The 24,323-nt window shown below is 45.0% G+C and overlaps 1 protein-coding gene across 1 annotated transcript; it reads right to left on the bottom strand.

Annotated features, from left to right (window-relative positions):
* Positions 1-3,819: 3,819 nt before the first annotated feature.
* Positions 3,820-8,625, bottom strand: LOC123064340 (tRNA (adenine(58)-N(1))-methyltransferase non-catalytic subunit trm6). The gene is made up of 14 exons (XM_044487836.1): positions 8,455-8,625; positions 8,223-8,347; positions 7,995-8,118; positions 7,813-7,894; positions 7,654-7,724; positions 7,155-7,196; positions 6,879-7,003; positions 6,323-6,416; positions 5,677-5,939; positions 5,491-5,596; positions 5,297-5,402; positions 4,970-5,056; positions 4,454-4,545; positions 3,820-4,315 (listed from the first exon to the last, which is right to left on the bottom strand). Coding segments are annotated over exons 1-14 (1,443 nt in total). The 5' UTR covers positions 8,580-8,625; the 3' UTR covers positions 3,820-4,314.
* Between the last annotated feature and the right edge of the window lie 15,698 nt (positions 8,626-24,323).

Below are 24,323 nucleotides of genomic sequence, written 5' to 3'. Positions count from 1 at the left end.
CATCCACCTCTGGCATCTTCTAATGAAAGAAAATTTGAGGGCCATGAGAATTAATTAACGTAATGTTAAAATTGAAAGCGCTATTATTCTTTAGCAACATACCTCTTCCCTGACTCGTAGAAAATAATGATGGCGGTTTACCCCTATTCCTCTACACCCGTGTGCAGTGGCGGAGCTTCATGGGGGGGCAAAGGGGGCTATTGCCCCCCCCCCCCCTTTAGGAAACCTCATAAGTGTAACCCTAATTATTAGGTCTGAATAATAAAGATTTCACAGAGTTCTTGCATAACTTATCTTCTTTGCTCTGCTTTTTCCCAACCTAAAAACTTTTGCACTGAATGAGTTCTGCTCGGTACACTCTCAGTGGGGTGACACCTGGAATATTCAGCTGCAACCTGACCTACCACGCGCCACTGAAACTGAGTTACATCGGCTACAGTTGCTTTTGAATGAAGTCCAGGCAACTCTTGGCACTGGTGTGGACTGTAGGACCAACAACTTCTCAAGCAAGCACGCTACTGTCAGCAGTTATTATGGGTTACTCACCTTCAGAGGTATAGTTTCATCATGAGTTCATTTGGCACCCGATCATTCCAAAGAGATGGAGAGTGTTCTTGTGGCTGGCTTGCCGAGGACGTCTCAGTGTGAAGGATTTCATGCAAAGGAAACAGTGGCGAAATATTAACCACTGTTTTTGCGATCTCTGTCCTATAGTTGAAACGGTGGACCATATAGTCCTACGTTGCGCCCCGGCTCATATGATTTGGGATCGACTTGATGTACTACATTGTGCCACGGAGACCTCATCGCTGTTTCTGTTCATTGAAGTTTTACTGGGTGAGGATCGCCGGTGGATCTTTGTCCTCGCCGCTTGTGCTGCCCAGCTCTGGAAGGTCAGGAATACAAGAGTCTTTGATGGAGTATGTGTCTCTCATGTCGGCTCCTGCCATAGTATTTGTGAAATGCTGAACCTTTGGAGCTGTCGGGCGAAGGATAACAATGTCAAGCTCTTCCTTAGGGCTAAAATGGAGCACTTACAAATCACTGCATAGTCTCACACGAGATGTGGTTTTTCTTTGTTTTTTTTTCTCCTTTGCGCTCTGTTGTTTTGGGCTGCCCCTTTGTAACTGAACTATTCTCAAACTTCTGTCTGGTTTGGAATACATAAGGTAGACTGCGACCTACCTTTTTATCCAAAACAAAAAAACAAAAAAAAACTTATCTTCTTTGCCCCTTCAACTCTTATTAGCCCCCTCAACAATCTTCATCAAGCCCCGCCACTGCATGTGTGTTGTGTTGATCACTATTGCATATACGAGGCCACCCAGCTCATGTGCACTTTGATTAACATGCCATTTTTCCTTTTTCCATTGCTTTTCCTTTTCTTCCCATTTTCTGACATCTCAAAGGACCAAAGTATTGGAAGTGGCAAATTTCCAGTCAGCTAGTTGAGGGAGTGTGTTGAGAAGGCTGTAGCGAACAACCCTTTACATCTCAAGTTTGTACCGTGCAGTTACATAGTTAATTGCTCAAAACCATCAGATTTGAGGCTAGGATACTCCAAAACTCCATTTTTGATAAAAATTACAAAAAACCACCAATTCTGCGGCAAGTGAGTAACAAATGTCATTGATTTGCATATTTGCCGCGGCTAACAGCAAAACTGATAGGTTTGGCCCACACGCCAGGGTGACATGGAAGACCTATGTGGATAAGATGCTGAGGTGGCCATGGGACCCACATGTCATCCCTACTGTCTTCTTCCTCTTTCTTCCTACCTCATCTCTCTCTCATCCGCTTCCTCGTCGCATCGCGCCGCCGCTGCTGCACCCTCCTCTGAACGCCGTCCATCTCCTGGTCGCGTCGCGCCGCCATCCCTCCTAGTCCGCCGTTCAAGCGCCATGGCCGGCGAGCCAGAGGTGGAGCTCGCCTTGCCCGACCATCCCCTGCTCGATCCGGTCGCCGACCTGGCCGCCGCCGCCGCTCCTAGCGCGCCCGTCCCTCCTGGTCCGACCGCGTCGGCCTCGCCGCCACCTGCGCATGCAGTTCCGCCACCCGGCGCTTGCAGTGTTGCTGCCCAGCGCCTGCAGCTCCACCGTCCCACATCCGCGCCTGCGCCATCACCCCATACCATCCGCGCCTGCGCTGCCACCTCGCGTCGTCCGCCTGCGCCGCCACCCCGCATCCGCGCCGACGTCCCCCGCCCGCGCCTGCAGCGACGCCCCCTCCCGAGCCTGCAGCGTCGGAGTTCCCCGCCCGCTCGTGCAGCTGCTGGATTGGATGTCGGTTGCGGGATAGTGGGGGCGAGGCGGCGGCGGTAGGATCTGGGCACCGGCGGCGGCAGGATCCTTGATCAGAGAGAGAGGAGGACGGGAAGGAGAAGAGGATTGTGAAGAAGAGAGGGAAAATGAGGTGGGTGGATGACATGTGGGACCCACGCTCCACCTCATCAAAGTGTACACATAGACATGCCATGTTGGACCGACAAATGGGTCCCGCCAATCAGTTTTGCTGTTTGTGCGAGCTAATCTGTGTATCAGTGTGATTTGTTACTCACTTGGCAGAAGTGGTGGTCTTGTGTAATTTTTGGCAAAAGTGGTAGTTTTGGAATACCCTAGTCACAAATGTGGTGGTTTTGAGCAATTAACTCGCAGTTACACGAGACATTGCTTGTTTGTGTTAGACACCAAGTCTTGGACAGTTGGATTGTCCTACATGGTTGGGGAAAATTGAGGAGGGCATGTTTTTGAATGTGTTCAATCTAGGCACATATTTTCTCGTTGTGCTGGTTTTTTCTATGAATTATGATGAAATTTCAAGAGTTGTAGCTTAGAATGTTCGCATGTTCCATTGAATAAGTATGATTCTTTTGAATAAGTAGGAACCAAAACAATTTAGTTAGTCCTTTTCTTTCATCAGGTTTTTGAACGCTCACCACATGTGCCGCATGGTAACGATTTAGATAGCCCCTCAAATATTTAACCACAAATCTGTTTGGCAAATGTTCTGTCGTAGACTTGACGAAACAGAGTTTTTGTTTGTGCGAGGAGATGAAACCAAGTTGTAGCTTGAAAAGTTAACATGATGCATACGAATCGGAACAATTTAAGTAGCTCCTTAAGTATACCGAAAAAGGGTCATCTTTTTTTTTGCATAGTAATACGTGTCTCATTTATATCATAAGTATCGTAGTACAAGTCACGTAACCGACCTGACAAAACTGAAAAGACAGCAAAAAGCTAGCCTTTGCACAAAGGAACAACAACCAAGAAGTAAAATTACAATCAAGATTGAAGAAACCTATGAACTTGACACCAACATCCGTCACCTGCCTCTAGAACCACGACAGTAGCCACCAAAGGGAAAAGTGACGGATCACCTTCACACCCGAGCTCGTAGCGGCTCCATCGCTGACATGCAGCTTTGCGGACCTCCAAGGTGGTTCACCAAAGGTAAAACCATTACCGTTGAACGAATCAGACCGGGGCAACACCCCGGACACGCCATCGAACTCCAGATCTGGCACCCCCACACGACTAGAACGCCGGAGGAGAAAACCACATCTGCCATCCACGAACCGCGAATCCAGCACACGATCCACCATCTTTCAGATGCCGCCGATGCAGACCACAATCTGCGTCCACTCCTGGACTACCTCCCAAGCTTCGCGCCGGCGCTGTAGCAAATGCCGTCGCAACGGCGGAGCCCGAGGACACAGGTCCACCAAAAAGGGTCACCCCCGCTTTATATTATAAAGCAACCATCACCACATACATCTGAGTGAATCGATACAAACACACGCCACCACAGCTCCTTAAGTATTCAACCACAAATCTGTGTGCGCTCTTTTTCCAATGTTGAATGTTTAAATCCGTGTTAGTGCATTGCAATTATCAAAACATTATCTGTGCACTGCCTTTGGCTTTCATATATTCAATTCAATGCAAGACGAAAACAGATATTTGCTTTCAATTTTGAGGAGCGTTTTCCGTCGACTTGGAGAGGAAAAATATAAGATGTGCATGTGCGTAAACACCAATGCCACCTGCGTCGCAGGAGGCAATGCTCCTCCGATGGCCGCATATCATCCTACTCTGTCTCCTCTTTGTAATACAATGCTCCACTGCTTGTAGAAAATTGAATAGATCAAACTGGGATGTGAACCGACCACAGTTACAACACCAGGAAATTAATGCCGGCATATGTTACAATTACATGTCCTTCCCACAGTGGAGGGAAGGACGACATACTTGTTTTCAGGTTTAGATATCATTTTTCTCTGACCTAAGGCGCGACCAAACCGTATCATTGAAACCTGCAGAAAAAGCCACGGCCAAACCGTATCAGCTCAACCCGTAGAAAAAGGAAGCTACAACAGCGTGAACCAAATATAAATCACGAGACAAGCTTGCCCTCCGTCATGCAAGATGACTTCTCTGGCACTCGCGCTTACTAGGGGTCAGGCTTGTGTATCCGGATGCCGCTCAAGACATAACCACCAAACGCATTCATCTGCATGTGTGGGTGGGTGCGCGATGGAAGGACCTGTATCCACAGACCAGAAAGCGAGATTGAAAAAAAAGGAATCGCAACTTTTTACACAGAAAAGCAGTAAGCACTAATGACAGATCATTTGTTGTATTTCAAGCCTAATGGGCCCAGGTGATAGCCGATCGACCTTGTGTGTCAAACCAACATGTGATAAAAATCTGTCCATTCAATTATTAGTGTTGAGCATGTTCATCACATCATACACCTCATCAGTTTATTAGTATTTAAGTAGAATGGCGACCAAAAGTGCAGTGTAAACAGACACATTTTCGAAGTTTAGGCGTCAGATAGGTTCGTATATTCCTTACTGGCATGATGCATTAATCAGGCTTATAAAAGACAAGCAAAGTGAAAACTCAAACAAGACTTTGAAGTATAATTATTTCCGGTGTAACATCATCATTGCTAATGTACTGACCTGATATTCTCGGAGCCAGGGTTCAGTAATCTGTAACCCAATTGCCATTTTCGATGCTTGCAAACTATGCATGCATGTCGCAAGAGGCTGCATGTAGATACCAGAAAACAAAAAGATAAGTAACATCAAAACCACACTTTACAAAAGAATGAAACAAAAACCAAGTCAATTCAACACATAAGCTAATGGTTTTAGGCAAGTGACAGGATAATATTTTTTGAAGTAAAATTCTACCTAGAAAGGTAAGCTCTCTGCAGAAGCGCCGTAAACCAAACATTTAGTAAGAACTGCCATGCTTCGGTGTCAATTGTAAAGAATAATATTTACCTGAAGATATTGGTGATAGATAGCAAATGGGGCCGAATAGGACAGGAGTGGAAGCAAATCAGCAAGCACACTTTCTACCTCATGGCCAGGAGCAGCAACAATCAAACTGTGTTGACATAAAACCAGTATATTAATGAAAATATTTAGACTCATACTGCACTGGCCTTCTACTGATGGAGTATATTTCGCGTTACCTGCTAAACCCATGTTCTCCCCAGTATTTCATCATCTCTGGTGAGGGTGCTTTTCCTGCTCTCGGTGCTTTGGGAGCTACTGAATTGCCATTACTTCCTTTGCAATCTTCAGATCAATGTAGTAGCAACAGTTGGAACATTGCATTTTTGTGGAAAGCTCTTAGTGTTGGCTTGATCACTACTTACCCGACATAGAAATGTCACCTTGATTAAGGTGATCATCTGTTGCAGGCTCAGGGACCTCCATATTAATTGGCTGCACTGTCATTGACTGCGCATTCCCATCTGATACTGTTGTATTAATTGGTTTTGCAGGGGATGACTGAAGACTCTCATCTGGTACAGCAGCAGGTTCAACTACATCACATTGAATGCTGCCACTGAGAACAGAAGGAGCATCGCCAACACTTTGCAAGGAGCAGAGGTCACCAAGTGGTGCCTGGAAAATCCTGAATCGAGTGTTTATGATAATTATAATTTCAACTCTTGAGCATTACATAAATTATATATTGAAGTATTCGACACTTGATACTTCAATTATAATTTCAACTGCTTCATACAGCTCCATTTACATAGTGATAATAGATGACAATTCAGATAAAATAGAAAATGATAGAATGGTACTGCATATATTATCTGAAGTCGTAGATAATGTATTTACCAACATTCTTTGTATGCTCTTGTAGCCAGTTTAAGGGTACACTATAGTGTTACGGATTAATGTATAAATTTATACTCCTGCTTGTATTCTGAAGGTTCTTTAACTAATTATATCCTTAGATGAGAATCCTCTGTAAATGAGAAGCCATATAGTGCCAAAAAGTGGATTTACCTGCTGGTCATGTCGCTGCTCAAATTATACATTCTTATTATATCTATGGAGCTGGGCGCTGATCCAAGATATGTGCTACAAACATATCCTGTACCTATAATAGAAATAACAGAGAAAATCAATAATGATTGTAACTGACATATGCATTAAAATGGCGATGCACGACACACAAGAATCAGGTTTACTTTACACATTTAAAAATATTAACAAACACCTCGAGCTGACAGTGGCAGGTGAGTCTATAGCTTTCATGTTCGTAGATGTACATTGCAGTTTGGTGGAAACAAGCGTGACTTGTGAGAATTAGTGATTACAAGCCACAACATTTTCTATTGCACACATACCAAGTAAAAGATTGATACATAACAGCTTCCCACTGAAATCAGGGTGATTTTTCAACAAAGAGCTAGGTTAAAATAGTGTCTTTTGAAAAACAAATTAAATGGAGCACAATCTACAGTTCAAAAAAATGGAGCACAATCTCCATAAAACTAAATTCCATTCGATTGGTTAACACCAAATAATGTTCAGTACCACAAAAGAAAGCATAATTTACCTCCTAAGCGTTCAGCTACAGCTCCAACAACTAAACCCCCCACCATATCAACGGCAAGCACATCTGAATATGCACCAACATTTGCCATAGACAACAAGAGGGAGAGCGCATCAACTCGCATAAACCTGGGGAACACAGAAAAGACAGCGTTAAGTGGCTAAGTGCTATAGCTATCCACTTCTGTTGTTTCTAGGCAACAAGATCAAGAAATTGACTATGATGACAAGGAAAAAAAAGATTGGCCCTAACAAGTAATGAAAGGGAAATAATAATTACCCTATTCGAGCTGGGTACTTCTTGAAATATGTCTCACAAATGCTGTAGCATAAAAAAGGGAACAACAATATTAGATAATTTTGCACACCATCCAGTAGTATATGTTAACAGTGGAAATAGACTTGTTGGTGTGCAAAAAAGAAGAGCAGTGGAAATAGAAAGCAACAGCCCCTATGCTAGATGTGTTATCAGCAATTGTTTGTAGCAAAATTACAAATAAAGCAACAAATTCTTTCTTACTAGTCCTACGTCGTTCACACTCTACAACAATCTTCAAACTTCAGTTAAGAAGAAGCTTCAAAGATATTGGTTCCCTACTTCGGACAAGACACCACTACACAGAGCTAATCAGAAGATGTATCTTTGTATTCAAATAAACACTACATATGGTCACATACGTGATTGTCATACTCATACATCACCACAAGTTTGACAGAGTATTCGCTTTCAAAAGATGCGTGATATTTTTCCTGCGAGAAAAAAGGGAAGCGCAGGATACCTTCTGGAAGTGGGGCGCCGCAAAAGCACTTTCGGTGCATATTTCTTTTGTTTCTTCAGTTTGTATTTCTCCTGCAACCAAACAGGTTGAACTAAATCAGTCCTCATCAGCGTCCTCCAGAACAGAAAGGAATCAAACTAGACAGTAACTGATACTAACCTGTGAGAAAACTGTCTTATTTCCAAATGTGGAGCTATTCGCTATCAGAGCCTCCACAATCGCATCGCCGCTCGCACCCTCTCTATTAAAACCGCGTGACGTCAAAATCTTGTTAAAACAGAGAGCAGAGAAATAAATATCCTACTCAAGCAGGACACAGTTGAAAACGGTCGAATCTTCACCGCTTCATCGCCTCTATGTCCTCGCTCGACAGCGTCTGCGCTGTGTTATTGTCAACCAGGGACCTATTGTCCCTGGTCTCGTCCTGCGCCTGGCCACCGGCGCCGCCGCCTCGCGGCTTATCATCTGTACCAATCCCAGCCATTGTTATTACTAAGATAACATAACATAGCAGGATTTTATTTTAAAGAGTGCATCAATGGACTGGAAGAAAACATTGTCATGCTAACCTTGAGACGACGCGTCGGTGGCGGCGCAGGGGACGAGGCCGTCGGGACCGACGCGGAAGAGGGAGCCAAAGGGGCGGCCGAGCAGCGGCTGCAGCGAGCAGCTCTTGTCCCCTATCTTCACCGTCCTGCGCCACCACACAGCAGGGAAACGTTAGCCCGACCGCATCAGCTAGGGTTTCGGAGCAGGAAGCTAAAGAGGGGAGGGGAGGGGAGGGGAAGGGAGGGTACGGACGCGCCGGGGGTGAGGCGGAAGAAGGCGAGGCGGTCGCCGTCGTTGATGTCGAGGAGCACGCTGCAGCCCTCCCACGCCTCCCGCGGAATCACCGGCGTCGGCGTCTGCGGCGGCGGCGGCGCCATTGGAGTCGCCGAGTTCGACAGTTCGGGAGGGAGACAGAAGCAGAGGAGGGTTTAAGACCTGGCCAACGGGCCGGTACGGCTCACCCTTAAACGGGCCGGCATGGCACGGCACGCCGAGGCCCGTACATAAGCGCGTCCTGCCGGGCCTGCACGTGTGCCGGCATTTCCTATTTGGCGCCACAGGCGCCAGTTCCACGTTAAACTGGCGCCTGTGGCGTCCATAAATGGGCCGGCCATCTAGGCGCCGGTTGACCATTTTTTTTAAAACATTCTGTGAAGAGATTGATGAACTTTTTTGAATATTTATGAACTTTTTCTAAATTTAATGAACATTTTGTCTTGAAAATGGATGAATTTTTTTTTACTTATGAACTTTTTTTTCAGTTCCATGAACTTTTTCTAAAAATACATGAACTTTTTTTCAATTTCTATGAACTTTTTTCAAATTTGATGAACTTTTGCGAAATTGGATGAATTTTTTTTCAATTTGAATGAACTTTTTTCAAATTGATGAACTTTTTCAAATTTCATGAACCTTTTTTAAAGATATGAAAATATTTTTTAAAATGGATGAACTTTTTTTCTTTAAATCTGTAAGCTTTCTTCATTTCATATTTTTATTTTTAGAAAAGAAAAACTAAAAAAATAGGGCAGCATGCTAGTGGGCCGGCCCATGCTAGCAGTGCTGCAGGCGCCGGATCGTTAACGGGCGCCTGCAGCGCTGTATAGGAGCTCCCACGTGTGCCTCGCCTCGAGGCCCAGGCATGGCAAATAAAAAGTTCTAAAAAAGGCATGGCAAATTAAAATGTCAGAAAAAAAACAGGCCATGTCGGGCCTCGCCTCGAGGCCCAGGCATGGCCCCAAACATGTCGCTGGTTTGGCACGACCCGTTTAGGCGCGTGCCCGGCATGCGTGCTTCTGGGCTGGCCTACGAAGCACGGCCCATTTGGTCACCTATAGATTTAACACACATAACTTCATGTTGCCTACACACGATGTTGGAAAATGCAGATTATATTTGGTGTTGATCTTTGTCCGGACACCGACTCCTCCACTGATGGACAGTTGCCTGTCGGCCTTGATAGTTTACTCCATCAAGTAGAAGGTCTGCTTCCACAACCCACGATAGGATTGAGTCCCCATAAAATTTTCACACATAGTGATGAATCACGCGATGTGTAGGACGCCATTTGGGAGTAAGTTTTGATGGAGTTACAAATCGTAGAAGAAGAGGAGCCCTTGCACGAAGTAATTCTAGGGTAGCGATAGCCCCGCTCGATGAACGAGGTGTGCAGCACTCGCTCATCCCCAACTGGGGTTGGCATCAACTTGTTGACCACCCCCCTAGTTCTTTAGATCCCTTGCTTGAATCAGGCCCACGCGGGGAGTAGTTCTTCAGCAGCTCATCACCTACCATCGATGTCGACCAATTCCCCTTTTTCCAGCCAATTTGAAGGGGGGTGGGGCAACGGTGACTTCGGTCCTGACCTTCTTCTTCTTGGTGTGATACATCCCCGATGAAGAAAAGCTCGAAAGAACACGTAGCGGCGAGAGAAATGGAGCACACAGTGGAGATTTTGGGGGCTACAACAATGAGCGCGAGGAAGAGCAAGAAGAAGAAGTGGGTGATGTGAACCGCTCCCCCCTCCCACAATGCCTTGTTTTATAGGCAACAAAGGAAAACCACTTGGCCTATCCGCGCACCACGCATGGGAGCTAACTACTGTAAACTTTGGTGGAAGCGTTGAACCCTTTGCTCGGGCCGCATCTGTATTTATATCAATGTGTGCCGTGGCTTACAAGAGATCGAGAGAGATCGAGATCGATCGTTAGAGGAGATCAGGGAGGTTACAACAGAAAAAGAGATAGAAAGATACAAGTTTAAAACACCTCTCCTATCTCTACACAATATCATCTAACACCCCCCCTCAATCTAAACCTCAAGATACTTTCGCGAGGTTAAGATTGTACTTGAACTCATCCAACCTCCTCATAGTAAGAGGTTTTGTGAAGCCATCAGCAAGTTGATCTCCAGTAGGTATAAACCGAATGTCAAGTAGCCTTCGAGCTATCCTTTCTCTAACAAAGTGGAAATCAACCTCAATATGCTTGGTACGTGCATGAAAAACATGATTAGTTGAAAGATAAGTTGCACCAATATTATCACACCATAATCTAGCAGCTTGTGGAACCTTGATTCCAAGTTCATAAAGCAATGTTTGTATCACATTACTTCAGCTGTAGCATTAGCCAAAGCTTTATATTCAGCCTTTGTACTTGACCTTGAGACAGTAGCCTGTTTTCTTGCACTCCATGACACAAGATTAGTTCCCAGAAACACAGCAAAACTACCTGTAGGTCTTCTATCATCAGCACACCCTGCCCAGTCTGCATCAGAGTAGGCAGTAACAAGTAGAGAAAAAGACTTGGTAATCTGAAGCCCAAGTCCTTCAAAAAAATTTAGATACCTCAAAATCCTCTTGACTGCAGTCCAATGAGTTGTTCTAGGTGCATGTAAATACTGACATACCTTATTCACATAGTAAGAAATATCAGGACGTGTAAGAGTCAGATACTGCAAAGCACCCACAACACTTCTGTAATTAGTTGCATCATATGGTCCAAGTGCTTCTCCACTCTCAATTGTAAGTTTTTCAGAAGTTGAAATTGGTGTACTTACAGGTTTACAATTGTACAAGCCTACTCTCCGGAGTATATCAGTTGTATATTTTTCCTGTGTAAGCAGTATACCATCCTTGATCTGCTTCACTTCTATGCCAAGAAAATAGTGAAGATCTCCCAAGTCCTTGAGAGCAAACTCTAACTTTAAATCTTTAAGCAAACAAGTGGTAGCATCTGAACTTGAGCTTGCAACAATTATATCATCAACATAAACAAGCACAAATATAGTAATATTGTCTTTATGATAAAAGAACAATGAGGTATCTGCTTTGGATGATGTGAGCCCAAGTTGTTGTAACTGCATGCTCAACCTTGAGTACCAGGCTCTAGGGGCCTGTTTCAAACCATATAAGGCTTTATCCAACTTACAGACATGATGAGGTGTACTTTGATTTTCATATCCAGGTGGCTGCCGCATGAACACTTCTTCCTCAAGAACACCATGAAGAAACGCGTTCTGAACATCTAGCTGATGTAAACTCCAACCTCTGGAAATAGCAATAGACAATACAAGTCGAATAGTGGCTGCCTTAACAACAGGACTAAAAGTATCTTCATAATCAATACCAAATCTCTGCTTAAACCCCTTGGCAACTAATCTAGCCTTGTATCTGTCTATGCTTCCATCAGGTTTTCTTTTTATTTTATATACCCATTTGCAATCTATAACATTGCTACCTTTCTTTGGAGGTACTAAGTGCCAAGTTCTATTTTTCATGAGGGCATCATATTCATTATCCATAGCCTCCTTCCATTCTTTATGAGCTAGAGCATCATGCAAATTATTTGGTTCTCGAACACTACTAAGAAAAGCACGTTTGACTCTGTCATATCGTACCGTACCATCAGTATACTCCTTTTCTTTGATAATACCTGACTGTGACCGAGTGTGTCGACGAAGAGGCTGAGGTAGTGCTGCGGACGTAGCCACAGGAGATCCAGAAGTAGTAGACACCTCCACAGAAGATCCAGGCACCGGATCCAAGGCAGATTCTGCCCCTGTAGCTGATCCTGACGCTGCAGACGCGGGTGTCCCCCTGTCGCCAGTCGCGCCAATCAGCGCGTCGTCGCCTCCTACGCCTGGGCTGGCGCCAATCAGCGCGTCGTCTCCGCCCATGCCTGGGCTGGCGGGCTCCACCCGGGAGCGGTTGTCGGCCTCACGTGCACCTGCGCCCGCGCCTGGTCACCCAATCGCGAGGCAAGACAGGCGGGGTCCATCTGGTCGGCCACCCGTGCGCTAGTGGACGCATGCAGGGGAGGGAGATCCTCCTGGGATCGCGCGCCACCAGAGACAGATGGGATGACACGAGGATCTGCATGGGATCCAGCACCGCTGCCAACCAAATCAGCATGGGATCTTGCGCCTGTTTCGTCCGGATCTGCACACATAAAATGACGACCACAATCTGCAGAATTACAGTTTTCTTTGGAATTTTCCACATGATCAACTTTATTTAATTCACCCCCGTGATCTGGGAGCAAGGCTATTTCAGCATGAAGAAGGGCTCCTGCGTTGGGATTAAGTTTGGCAAAAGGAAACAAAGTTTCATCAAAAACAACATCCCTGGAAATATAGATACATCCAGTAGCAATTTCCAAGCACTTATAGCCTTTGTGAAGATTACTATAGCCAAGAAAAGCACATTGAGTAGAACGAAGCTCAAGTTTATGACGATTGTATGGACAAAGATTGGGATAGCATGCGCACCCAAATTTTTTTAGAGAGTTATAATCAGGTTTTTGATTATAGAGACGTTCCAAAGGAGTAGAGTTGCCAATGACTTTGCTGGGCAAACGGTTAATAAGATATGTGGCAGTGATAAAAGCTTCGTCCCAATATTTGAGAGGCATGGAAGCATGGGCAAGCAAAGAGAGACCAACTTCAACAATGTGGCGATGTTTATGCTCGGCGGAGCCATTCTGTTGATGGGCATGAGGACAGGACACATGGTGTGCAATGCCTATGCTACGAAAGAAGGAGTGGAGCTTCTCATACTCCCCTCCCCAGTCACTTTGGACTGTCAAAATTTTTCTGTCAAAGTGACGTTCGACAAGTTTTTGAAACTCTTGGAATATAGAGAAAACTTCAGATTTATGCTTGAGTAAATAAATCCAAGTGAATTTACTGTAATCATCAATGAAACTAACATAGTATTTTTTTTCTTCCAAAGGAGTGTCGGGCATGGCCCCATACATCACTGAAAATAAGCTCTAAAGGAGCATGAGATATACTATCTGACCTAGGATAGGGAAGTTGGTAACTCTTGGCACATTGACAAGCTTCACAAACCGAATCACTAACATGGCTATGTGACAAGGAAAGATTGGCTTTATTGACTACTTGCTTAACTATGACAGAAGAAGGATGTCCTAATCGTTGATGCCACCTTGCCAAAGAGGGCTTGATGACGGAGTAGACCTGACGACGCTTGCGACTAAGTGCTCCGGATGTGATGGGGTAGAGGCCTCCAATGCATCTACCGTGGTGTAGAAGTTCCCTCGTTGCCCGATCCTTGATAAAAAAGTAGCGAGGGTGAGTTTCAAAGAAGATGTTATTATCAGTGGCTAAACGAGACATAGAGACAAGGTTTTTATCAGCTTGAGGAACATGAAGGACATCTTTTAGGACAAGATCACGTTTAAGCATAGGGGAATTAATATAAGCTTGACCAATGTGTTGAATATCCATACCTCCACCGCTTGCGGTGTGAATCTGATCATGGCCGTGGTACTGCTCACGGAGGGCAAGTTGCTCCAGCTCACTTGTGACATGATCGGTGGCACCGGAGTCAACATACCAGACGCCATCTCCTCCTTGCTCACGTATGGCTGCAGCAACATGGCGAGCATCGGGCACATAGTTCTCATCGAAGCGGTGCCAACAGTCCATCACCTCATGGCCGGCCTTCTTGCAGAGTTGACAACGAGGGCGACCACGGGAGGAGGAGGGAGGGCGGCTGTTGTTGTTGTTATTGAAGCCACCACCCCCTGATCGGTTGTCGGTGTTGTTGTAGTTGTTGTTGTAGCCGCTGTTGCCCGGAGCGTTGCCACGCCCGCGCCCACCGCCACGTTGCGCGTAGTGACCGCGCCCACGGCCGCGTCCACGCGAGACGGCATTGACAGAGGACTGGCGAAAGCTGGCGCCATGAAGAAGACTGAGGCGGGCGCCGAAGCTGAGGAGTTGGCTGTACAAGTCCTGAACGGTGATGGGCTCAACCCGGGCAGCAAGGGCCGAGACGACTGGATTATAATCCATGTCCAGTCCGGCCAAGATTTTTGACACGATCTCCGGATCAGAGAGCGCGGCAGCTAGGGCTAGGCGTTCGGTTTACCCGAACCGTTCGGGTGGGTTCCTTGGTCTATTTTAAACTTCGGTTTTGCCAAAACTCTGACCGATCGGTCAGTACAAAATAAGCTAACCGAAGATTAGCTGCACCGAAATTTTGGTTCGGTCGTCGGTTCTACCGAACGCCACCGAGATATATTAAATAGCAGACGTAATTGATGCCTTCATTCTGAATGTACAGTACCCGTACTAGCAGCAGGAACCTGAACCTCCATACTTTATTCTGGTGTACAGTGCTTGTAGCTCTGCGTACTAGCTACTAGTCTAACATATAAAGCCTGGTAGAGTACCCGCCATTCCAGGGGCATTCGCGGCGCGCGTGCGTTGTGGCCGCACGATTTCACAGCAACAGGGATTTTTACGCTGCTGTCAAAGTCGTGGCCGTTAGTCCTCTGTGACTCATTTGTTTTGCTTCCTTGTCCATGACGGGTGGGCCTCAAATGTCTACGGGCCCAGTGTATTGGTGCATCCCGTGTGCGTCCTGGGTGAGAAAGCGAGAGGCGTGGGGCTGGATCATAGGGCGCGGTGAAAACCTAGCCCCCAATCCCATTCGTCTCCAAGCAGCCAATCCCTCCACTTCTCGAGCCCCGCTCCCCTCCTCCCCTGGTCTCCACTACGCCGCCTCCCCCTCCCCTTCCCTTTTCTCCTCCTGTGCTCTCGCCTGGGCCAAGCCGAGCGACCTCCTGGCCAGCATCTACTCCATCTTGTTCTTCTCTGGCTAAACAGCGGCGAGCCCGCGGATCTGGTGTCCCGGGAGTGGAAGGGGATCTGGCGTCCTGGGAGTGGAAGAAATGAGGAACATCCACCCGATGGGGGAGGAGGTGGCGCCCAGGGAGAGGGGTGGCGGCGGCCCCTCTGCCTACCACCGAGCTCTGGGAGAAACATGGAGGCGGCAGAGAGCATGGGAGAGATAGCGGTGACTGGATGCCAGGAGCTTGACGAGGTCCATGTCGGCAGCACCCTCACCCTCAACCTTACTGGCAGCGTGGCTGTACAAACGACGCCGGTCGACGGTGGTATGGCACCGCATCCCTCCCCTTTCCCCTCTCCCCTCCTCTTCAAAATATTAGTTGGACCAATTCCCGATAGCCGTCTTCTTTACCCTGTTTCAAAATCAGGAAATGCTGGTTCCTAATATGTGATGTTTTCTTTTTAAGGGGCTGGAGAATCAGGAAAGTCCATGATATCTATGCAGGCAAGAATCCCATTGTATTCTTCCCTGGAAAGTTACAATCCCAGTGACAAATAGTATACCTTACATTTTTCTGAAAATCTATCTCCAGATAAATCTTCTTTTCTGGACCGGCTTTGACGTGGCGGAACACAAGGGCTATACGACAGTCAACCATGTCATCGTGTACCAGACAATCAAAGTATGCCAATACTGCAACGAGTGTGTTTTAATATAGTTTTTCCTCTTATTGCTTAGTGAGGATCATGTAGGCAGCTTTATATTGTTCTTTTGGGAGTGTTTTGCAAGTGTTTTTTCTCGAGTAATGAGCTTAATTTGCGCAGTTAATGTATGATGGGGCTAAAGAGCTTGCCCAAGGGGAATCCGACTACTCAAAATATGCTATTTTACCTGATAATCAGGTTCGTACGTCCTATTTTGTTCAGTATGTAAGTTACATTTGGGCTGGGCATAAACACCAATATATTGCAACATGAACAACTTGTTATAGCTGAGGCAGCATTACAGTTAACACTCAGAACTAGACTATAATCAACCTTGTTTAGACCTTGCACCTGCTTTAAGCTCTGTTGCAATATTGTGTTTTGCTGCTGTTCCACCGTCATGTGTTTTACTACTTTTCCACCGTCATACACGGATATACTTTCAACTGTAGATGATTCAGCCAAATGAAGTATGCAAAGTTTGGTCTCTAACCCATCCTTTCTATGTATCGCCCTTCGATTTCCCACAAATCATTGTTCTTCTGATAGCTTAGGAATATATAATCTCTGCTTGTTATTACGCTTGATTTCTTCAGAGAAAGAATACTAACTTTATACAGTGTTCTTCTCATAACTAAGAAATAAGCTAAGAGAGGCGGAACCCGACCCTGATGACAGCCAAAATCAGGCCCCACTCCTCTCTCTCTGGCACCTACTCTTCAGATGGCCAACAACACTTTGCCAGCAACGGCTGCTGTCCAGTTAAGAGCAAGTATGTTTTGTTGTTGAAGCATTATTTGGATTATAGTTACTTCTCTGTTTCTGTGAATAGCTATACATGTGTTCTTCTACTTTTCATACTGTCAAATTCTTATCTTTGTACATGGATCCATTAAGAACATTAAATAGACCACCCAGTTCATGTAGAATATTGTCCAATGCCTTCAATTATGCCATGATGTATTCATACAAGGTGATGTTATAACCATATCTAGAGAAGATCACAGACAAGTTTCTCCAGCACTATTGTGTTCACTATGCTCTCCACTGGCATTTCAGCATTATACAGTGTTCTTGTGATAACTGAGAAATATATTGTGGCTGATGTCATGGCAAGGCTACTACAATCCTGACTTTGTCAAGTATAAAGTATTATTGAGATTATGAAGTTTGTTTATTTATAGTGTGCTGCTCTCCTATCTTCAGGAGATTGGAGAAAAACTGTCAAAAATAAGTGTCAGGTTTGATTACCCACCCCTTAACAAAGAAGTCATACAGGGTGTATGAAATCTATGGGAAGATCCATCCATCTAGGTGAAAAGAAGTTCATATTTCTGTAAATGTGTATATTGTCAAGCAACCAGTTTTATTATAAAGAAATGCATCTGTAAGAAACTTACTTGTGTGGAAGTGTGTTGCAAGTTCATCCCCATCCCCCGTCGGACCCAATGTTGTAAGTTAGAATAGTGGGTCTGCGGTTCTTGTTGCTGTTCTGCCGGCCCGCCGCCTCGTGTGCTCCCTTTCTTCCTGCCAAGGTTCTGCCTTCCTTCTCTGACTTTCCATTGTTTTGCTCATTCATATACACCATTTTACTCGCTCTACCTGTGTGTTCTGTGTGTCGTGTTCTGTTTACATTATTATTTTCTTCTCATGCTCTCCTTCAAGCTTATTTTGTGCCAGGATTCTGGAAACGACCAAGGACAAACAACTCAAGCGAAAGATTGCTTCACTTAATCTGGCGCTGTTATTCTTCTGAAACATGCTAAAGAAAGGTTGGTACTCTTGGGTAAATCCAGCCTTTTTGATTCATTTGTCTATTGTTCTTATCATACAGGGTGTATCCCAAAATTTTAAAAAATATGCCTCTCGGATCAAAATGTTAGTACGTGAACAAATGGTTTAAAAATATAACCTCTATCAAAAGTTCCCAATGCTTGAGTCGCTGCAGCGTGTATGGTAGCAAGTAAGTACTGCTGGTGCAGAATGGTTGCAGCATTGAGCAACTAGCTGGTTTTGGCTATTTTGCAACTGTAATTAGGACTTGATTACTGATGTGTGCCAGTATTAATCTATGTTGGTATTTTTCATACGACCAGCATTAATCTATGTTGTGATGTATGCCAATTCATTGCCGATGGAGTGCCATTTGCCGAAAATATGTGTATCGTTGCACTCTATTGCTTAGGCCTTTAATCAAGTTACTGTGTTGTTGGTTACATCCCTGATAACTAGATTGATACATTGTCGTAAACACATTACACTCCTAAAAACACATCTACTAGGCTTATATGCCCAATCTGTATAGTAGCTAGCTTCATCTTAATTCAGTCTCAACGTTGGTAACAATATTTAAAAATAGCACAAATAGGCCCTCCAAACACCATGCCTGCTGGGCTCTCTTTCCTACCGAGTTAGATGACAACCATTACAGGATAAATTGGTCATATAATTTCATTTCACACAATATGTGATAGGGCATCTCCTCAGTTTAAACCGTTCTATATATAAGTTCTTCTACTTGTTTTCTTGACTTACAACATTCTTTTCATATAATTTCATTCCACAGAATATGTGACAGGGCATCTGCTCAGTTTAAACTGTTCTATATATAAGCTCTTATACTTGTTTTCTTGACCTGCAACATTTTCTTCATTCTCTTAACATGAAACTCTCTCCGCATTTGGTCTATTGGACACTATATTTTTCATGTGATATGGTATTACCTATCAAAGTCATGTAATCACTAATCAGTGTCGTGGCGCACATCTGCTAGCCTTTGATTTTGGTCTGTCGCCCATGCCATGTATTTTACATGTTCATCTATTTGGGCATTAGTGACACCGGTAGTTAGTAGCCGTGTTAATCAAAATTCTAGAAAAGTGTTACATTAAAACTGGTACCTAAACCGCCTTATGCTAATATTAGTGCTACACGAACTCCAGAATGGTTTATTGATGGTGAATTTCGTGGTGCATCACGGGTCGAACCTCCAAGATTTTGTGGCCATATTATGTTGCCTGCAATGTTGTAATTCAGATGCCTTGATTAATACACATGTGAATGGGGGGTGCTAAACCAGTCATTCCCCTTTGAAAACCGATGTTGCCTTGCATACATATGTATTTTGCTGGTCTCGAATCGGAGACCGCTGATAGTATGCTATTTGGTGCTATGTTATTTCAAATGTTGATAAAATTCTATATTTTGCATGATTAGTTCAACCTATTGTTTCTTGCAGATGAGAGGGATCGGCAAAAAAGTTTGAACCTCCTCTTAGAAGGTCGGTGACAATCTTAATGCTTTAGTAAAGACTGTTTAGTGTTTATGATCAAGGAAACATAATGATTTACTTATTATGTTCTCTTGGCAATCATAGGTTCAAAACGGGACGCGGGCAAGATAGATCTAGGAAAGTTGGTGCGGACAGCTCCGAAGTGGAGCCTAGAAGTGGCGAATTTTCTTAATACCGCTACATTAATCACCTGTCAGTACCTTTCTATTAATATACTTTGTTAATACGTGCTACATCAACCACCTCTACACGCTTTACGTGTTTCTACTTTTTTATTTTGCAACTTACAAAGTGTTCTTTGCTATTGTATTAAGTGAAATTGGCAATAGTGACAACCTAGAGGAAGATGATACCACCGAAAGTGATGTGCCGGTGGATGATATGGACGAATACAACTAGAATATTGCCAAGGCTATTATTGCATCAAGGGCAAGACTTATTACCGATGCTCAGCGCAAAGTCGAATATATGCTCAAGGAAATATGGGTGCCTCCTCCAACGCTACCCATGTGCGTCATTTCCCTTAAATCTATCATTATGATTAAGACTATTGAGCATGTGTTTGCTTCTGATTTTGTGGATTATGGGCGCACAATGAAGTATGGTCGGTAGTAATGATTTATCGCCTTTGAATCTATGTTCAATCATAATATCACTATTTCTGTGTGAAAATGCAGTGTTTACTTCATCTATATCATACTCCCTTTTTACACTAACATAAGACGTTTTTGCAGTTTAAATTGAACTGCAAAAATGTCTTATATTAGTGTACAGAGAGAGTATTTATGTTCTATGGCCATCATCTTTATAAATTACCCTAGCCTAATTACAACAGTTTATAGAAACATGCTTAGAACTATATGACAACTTGTCTCACATATACCAAATCAAGGTTGCTTATCAGTAACACCCCATTGTTAGCATATGCTTTAGGGCCAAATTGTGTTTCATGTATCTCTCCTATTGCCTTTTTACTATATGATTGAAGTCCATACCTGACATCAAACAATCTTAAACAGATCCATTTGTTAATGATGACTCTGCTTGATGTCGCCGCATACCAGCAGAAGATAAAGCTCAACCATAAATTGGAAGACCGGGGCTATATAGATTGATGTCTAAAACCAATGCAGATCACCCTGCTGAAGAAGGAGAGGAAGTTAGAAATCAGTTTCAGTTTTACAGGTGCAAAATCAACTCATTCCACTGTAATACTGGACATCCAGATGTCCAGGATGGTTATTGTACGTGGTATGTTAGCTTGCCTTTTCTATGTACTTTTCGATCGAGTTAAATTAGTTGATGCTATCTGTGGTGATTTGCATGAGCATAATACTGCTGTAGAAGACCATGCTAATCAAGCGAATATGCTTCTTCAGGAGAATCAGGATGGATTAGAATGGATTATTTATTACCTTGGTGACAACGTCGGGTGGGCGTTGAATCGTGGACATGTCCCCTATGGATCCAGGCGGCTGGGTGAACAGATGGACCGAGCTCCCTCCTCCGCCCAAGAAGCAACCGGGGAAAGCAGCACCGACGTCCGGAACCTCCTCCGCCCAAGAAGCAGCCGGGGAAAGCAGCACCGACGGCCGGAACCTCCTCCGCCCAAGAAGCAGCCGGGAAAAGCAGCACCGACGGCCGGAACCTCCTCCGCCCAAGAAGCATCCGGGGAAAGCAGCACCGATGGCTGGAACCTCCTCGCCCAAGACGGCCAGAACAACACTACGGCAGATCCAAATCGCCAGTCTCCTCTCTCCAGAGCTGAACTGAGTGGCTGCCCCCATGAGAGGACACGCGCACAGCCAAACCCACACACACCAGACACGTGTGGCATGGTGGCTTATCCGGTGGGAGACTACCACTTGCTCACGCTGAACCATTGTGGCCCACAGCCCCCCGTGAACGTTGTGTCCCACTGCCACTTGCACCCGTATACGTTGTGGCCCACCGGGAAAATGCATATATGAGCGCTCGTAGGTGCCAGCCATCTATTCCAAGGGGAGAAAAAAATCTACTCCCAAGGAGTTTTTATTTTCTTTTTAAAGGATCTATTATTCTCAGGTACTCCCTCGGTCTCATAATATAAAATAATTTTTGACACTACATCAGTGTTAAAAAACATCTTACATTATGAGACTGAGGGAATATGTTTTATTCACATAAACTAGGACTCAATTATTTTTTTCAAAAATTATCCATATCTATTATCAATGTTCATTGAAAATACAAATCATATCAAACATAATAAAAATTACATTGCAAATCCAAGACCATCGCATAGCCACTACTGTTGCTGACGCGCCGCTATCGCCGCTCCCCTACGAGATCCGACTTGACCTGGTCAATGATAGCCGAGAAGTCTTCATACATGTGCCCCTTGTTCAATACCTGGAGTCGTAGTCGTCATCATTGAACCCTTGCCTATATCTGAAGCATCTGACACCAAATCCCGCCATATGACGAGAAACCCTAACCTCATCATCCCAAGGAGACGACAGGAATCTACGCTAGAGCTTTGTCGGCTATGTTCAAATGGACGAACTCGAGTAGGATCGGGACATGAAAGACAAACTCGAAGAAGTAGCGCCACCATCCGCTCGAGTGTCGCACCTGCGAGGACTAAAAAACGTGACCTAAACTACTAACCGGATCGAAGGCACCGAGATTCCCATTCCCACCACCGGTTGATGGAGCGGCAGAAAAGGGAAGGTGAATCCACGGGCTCGCCAGTGAAGTTTTGAGGGGAGAGTTTGCCCTAGCCACCTAGAGTTTACTCTCCCCGAACAGCAAGTGACAGAACGAAAACACATGTCGGAGCGGTCTCAACCATCCATTCCCAAGGAGTGTTTTTCCTTTTTGAGGGTCTATATTCTCTAAGAGTTTTTATTCATAGAAACAAGTGTGATGTTGCAGAAACAAGCGTGATGATCCGGTCAAAATCATACCCCTCAATTGAACAAGGGAGCTCCTACCCCTATGGAGATTAATGATTTATCTACACAAAAAATATCAGTTATCCAATGCCAATTATTAGGAGTGGTTGTTGTTGTGCTGGTTGTTAGCAAGAAGGTTGGGATCATGCACTACATTTTTTTCCTATGTTCATTGTTTGTGTACCTATCTAATGGCATTTCGAGAATTTTTTCCTCTACAACCTGTAAACTTCGGATTCAGTTTACTGATCTTTGAAAGTCATGTATAACTTGGCAGAAATGCTATCCCTACAAATGCAAACATTTCTGTTACAAAAGGTTCTACCCTTGATGCTTGAATTTGGACCTTGCACCTTACTTGGGTAACATAGAGCCAAATGGCACATTGTCCAAATACACCTTCAAAACACTTCGGGTTTGACATGGTCTCTATCCTTGATCAAACATAAAGTTACTAAAAAAAAGAAAATATTTCTCCACATGAACATGGTTTCAAATGGGTCTCTGCGCCATTTGGCGCACCGGGTCATCTAGTACTAGTAAAGGCTAGCGTCCATGCTCTCAAAAAAAAGGCTAGCGTCCATGGGGCTACTCCCTCCTATTGATTATTCATTGTCCCGAAGCAAAACATTACTCCGTAAAATTTCTGGTGGCGACTCCTTTACTACTACTACACCGAGAGAAGTGTACTACTTTGTTACACAAAATTTATAGCGATGGTGGCTCACTGTGTCAGGTACTCTACTCATGTTCACATCTTTCCGATGCGACGTGGGACTCGTGCAAAAAGCACTTGAGTAGCAACAGGCAGGACCTTTATATTTACTCGGTTCTCGGTCTATTCGGGTATCCGAGGGCTAAAACCGAATACACCGGACTAAGTTCGGTTTTCATCTAATGCAAACTGAACGTACAACCGAGGTTCTCGGTTTCGGTGAATTCGGCTCCGGTGCCGGTTAGTTCGGTTCGGGACATCGGTTTTTGGGTTATAAGCCCAGCCCTAGCGGCAGCAGTGCAGGCAACTTCATCGGTAAGGCTTTTAATCTTTCCAAGGTATTCGGCCATAGTCATATTACCTTTTTGAAGATTCGTGAGCTCAATATGTGTATTGATAGCTTGGGCTTGGCTTTGGGCAGCAAACATGTCGTGGATGGCGCGCCAGACTTCAGCCGACGTCTGGAGCGTGGCGACTTGAGCAAGGATGTCGCGGGAGAGGGAGCCCATCAGGTAGCCTTGGAGCTGTTGCTGCTGTGCAAACCAAAGGGATCGCGCAAAGTTCAGTATCTGTTCTTCTTTGCCTTCCTTGGTTATGGTGAGGGTGGCCGGCGGTGCCGGACTCTTCGCGTCAAGATGATGTTCCATCTGTTGGGGAACGTAGCAGAAATTCAAAATTTTCCTACGAGTCACCAAGATCTATCTATGGAGAGACTAGCAACGAGGAGAAGGAGAATGCATCTACATACCCTCGTAGATCGCTAAGCGGAAGCGTTCAAGAGAACGGGGTTGAAGGAGTCGTACTCGTCGTGATCCAAATCACCGGAGATCCTAGTGCCGAACGGATGGCACCTCCGCGTTCAACACACGTACAGCCCGGTGACGTCTCCTCCTTCTTGATCCATCAAGGGGAGAGGAGAAGTTGAGGGAGAACTCCGGCAGCACGACGGCGTGGTGGTGGAGCTTGCAGTTCTCCGGCAAGGCTTCGCCAAGCACTACTACGGAGGAGGAGGTGTTGGGGAGGGAGAGGGCTGCGCCAGGGGCAAGGGTGAAGCTCCCATGCGCCTCCCCACTATATATAGGGGTGGAGGGGGCTGGTTTCTTGCCCTCCAAGTCCATTGGGGCGTTGGCAAAGGTGGGAGGAAAGAAATCACATCATTTCCTTCCCCACCGATTGTTATCCCCCCTTTTTAGGGATCTTGATCTTATCCCTTCGGGATATGATCTTATTCCTTCTAAGGGGGGATCTTGGTGCGCCTTGACCAGGGGTGTGGGGCCTTGCCCCCACTACCCACGTTCATGTGGGTCCCCCCATGCAGGTGGGCCCCACTCCGGAACCTTCTAGAATCTTCCCGGTACAATACCGAAAAATCCCGAAC

The sequence above is a fragment of the Triticum aestivum genome, chromosome 3B (assembly GCF_018294505.1).
Source record: "Triticum aestivum cultivar Chinese Spring chromosome 3B, IWGSC CS RefSeq v2.1, whole genome shotgun sequence".
NCBI lineage: Eukaryota > Viridiplantae > Streptophyta > Magnoliopsida > Poales > Poaceae > Triticum > Triticum aestivum.
The sequence above is the reverse complement of the archived record's forward strand: the minus strand, read 5'-3'. Positions and strand labels throughout refer to the sequence as shown.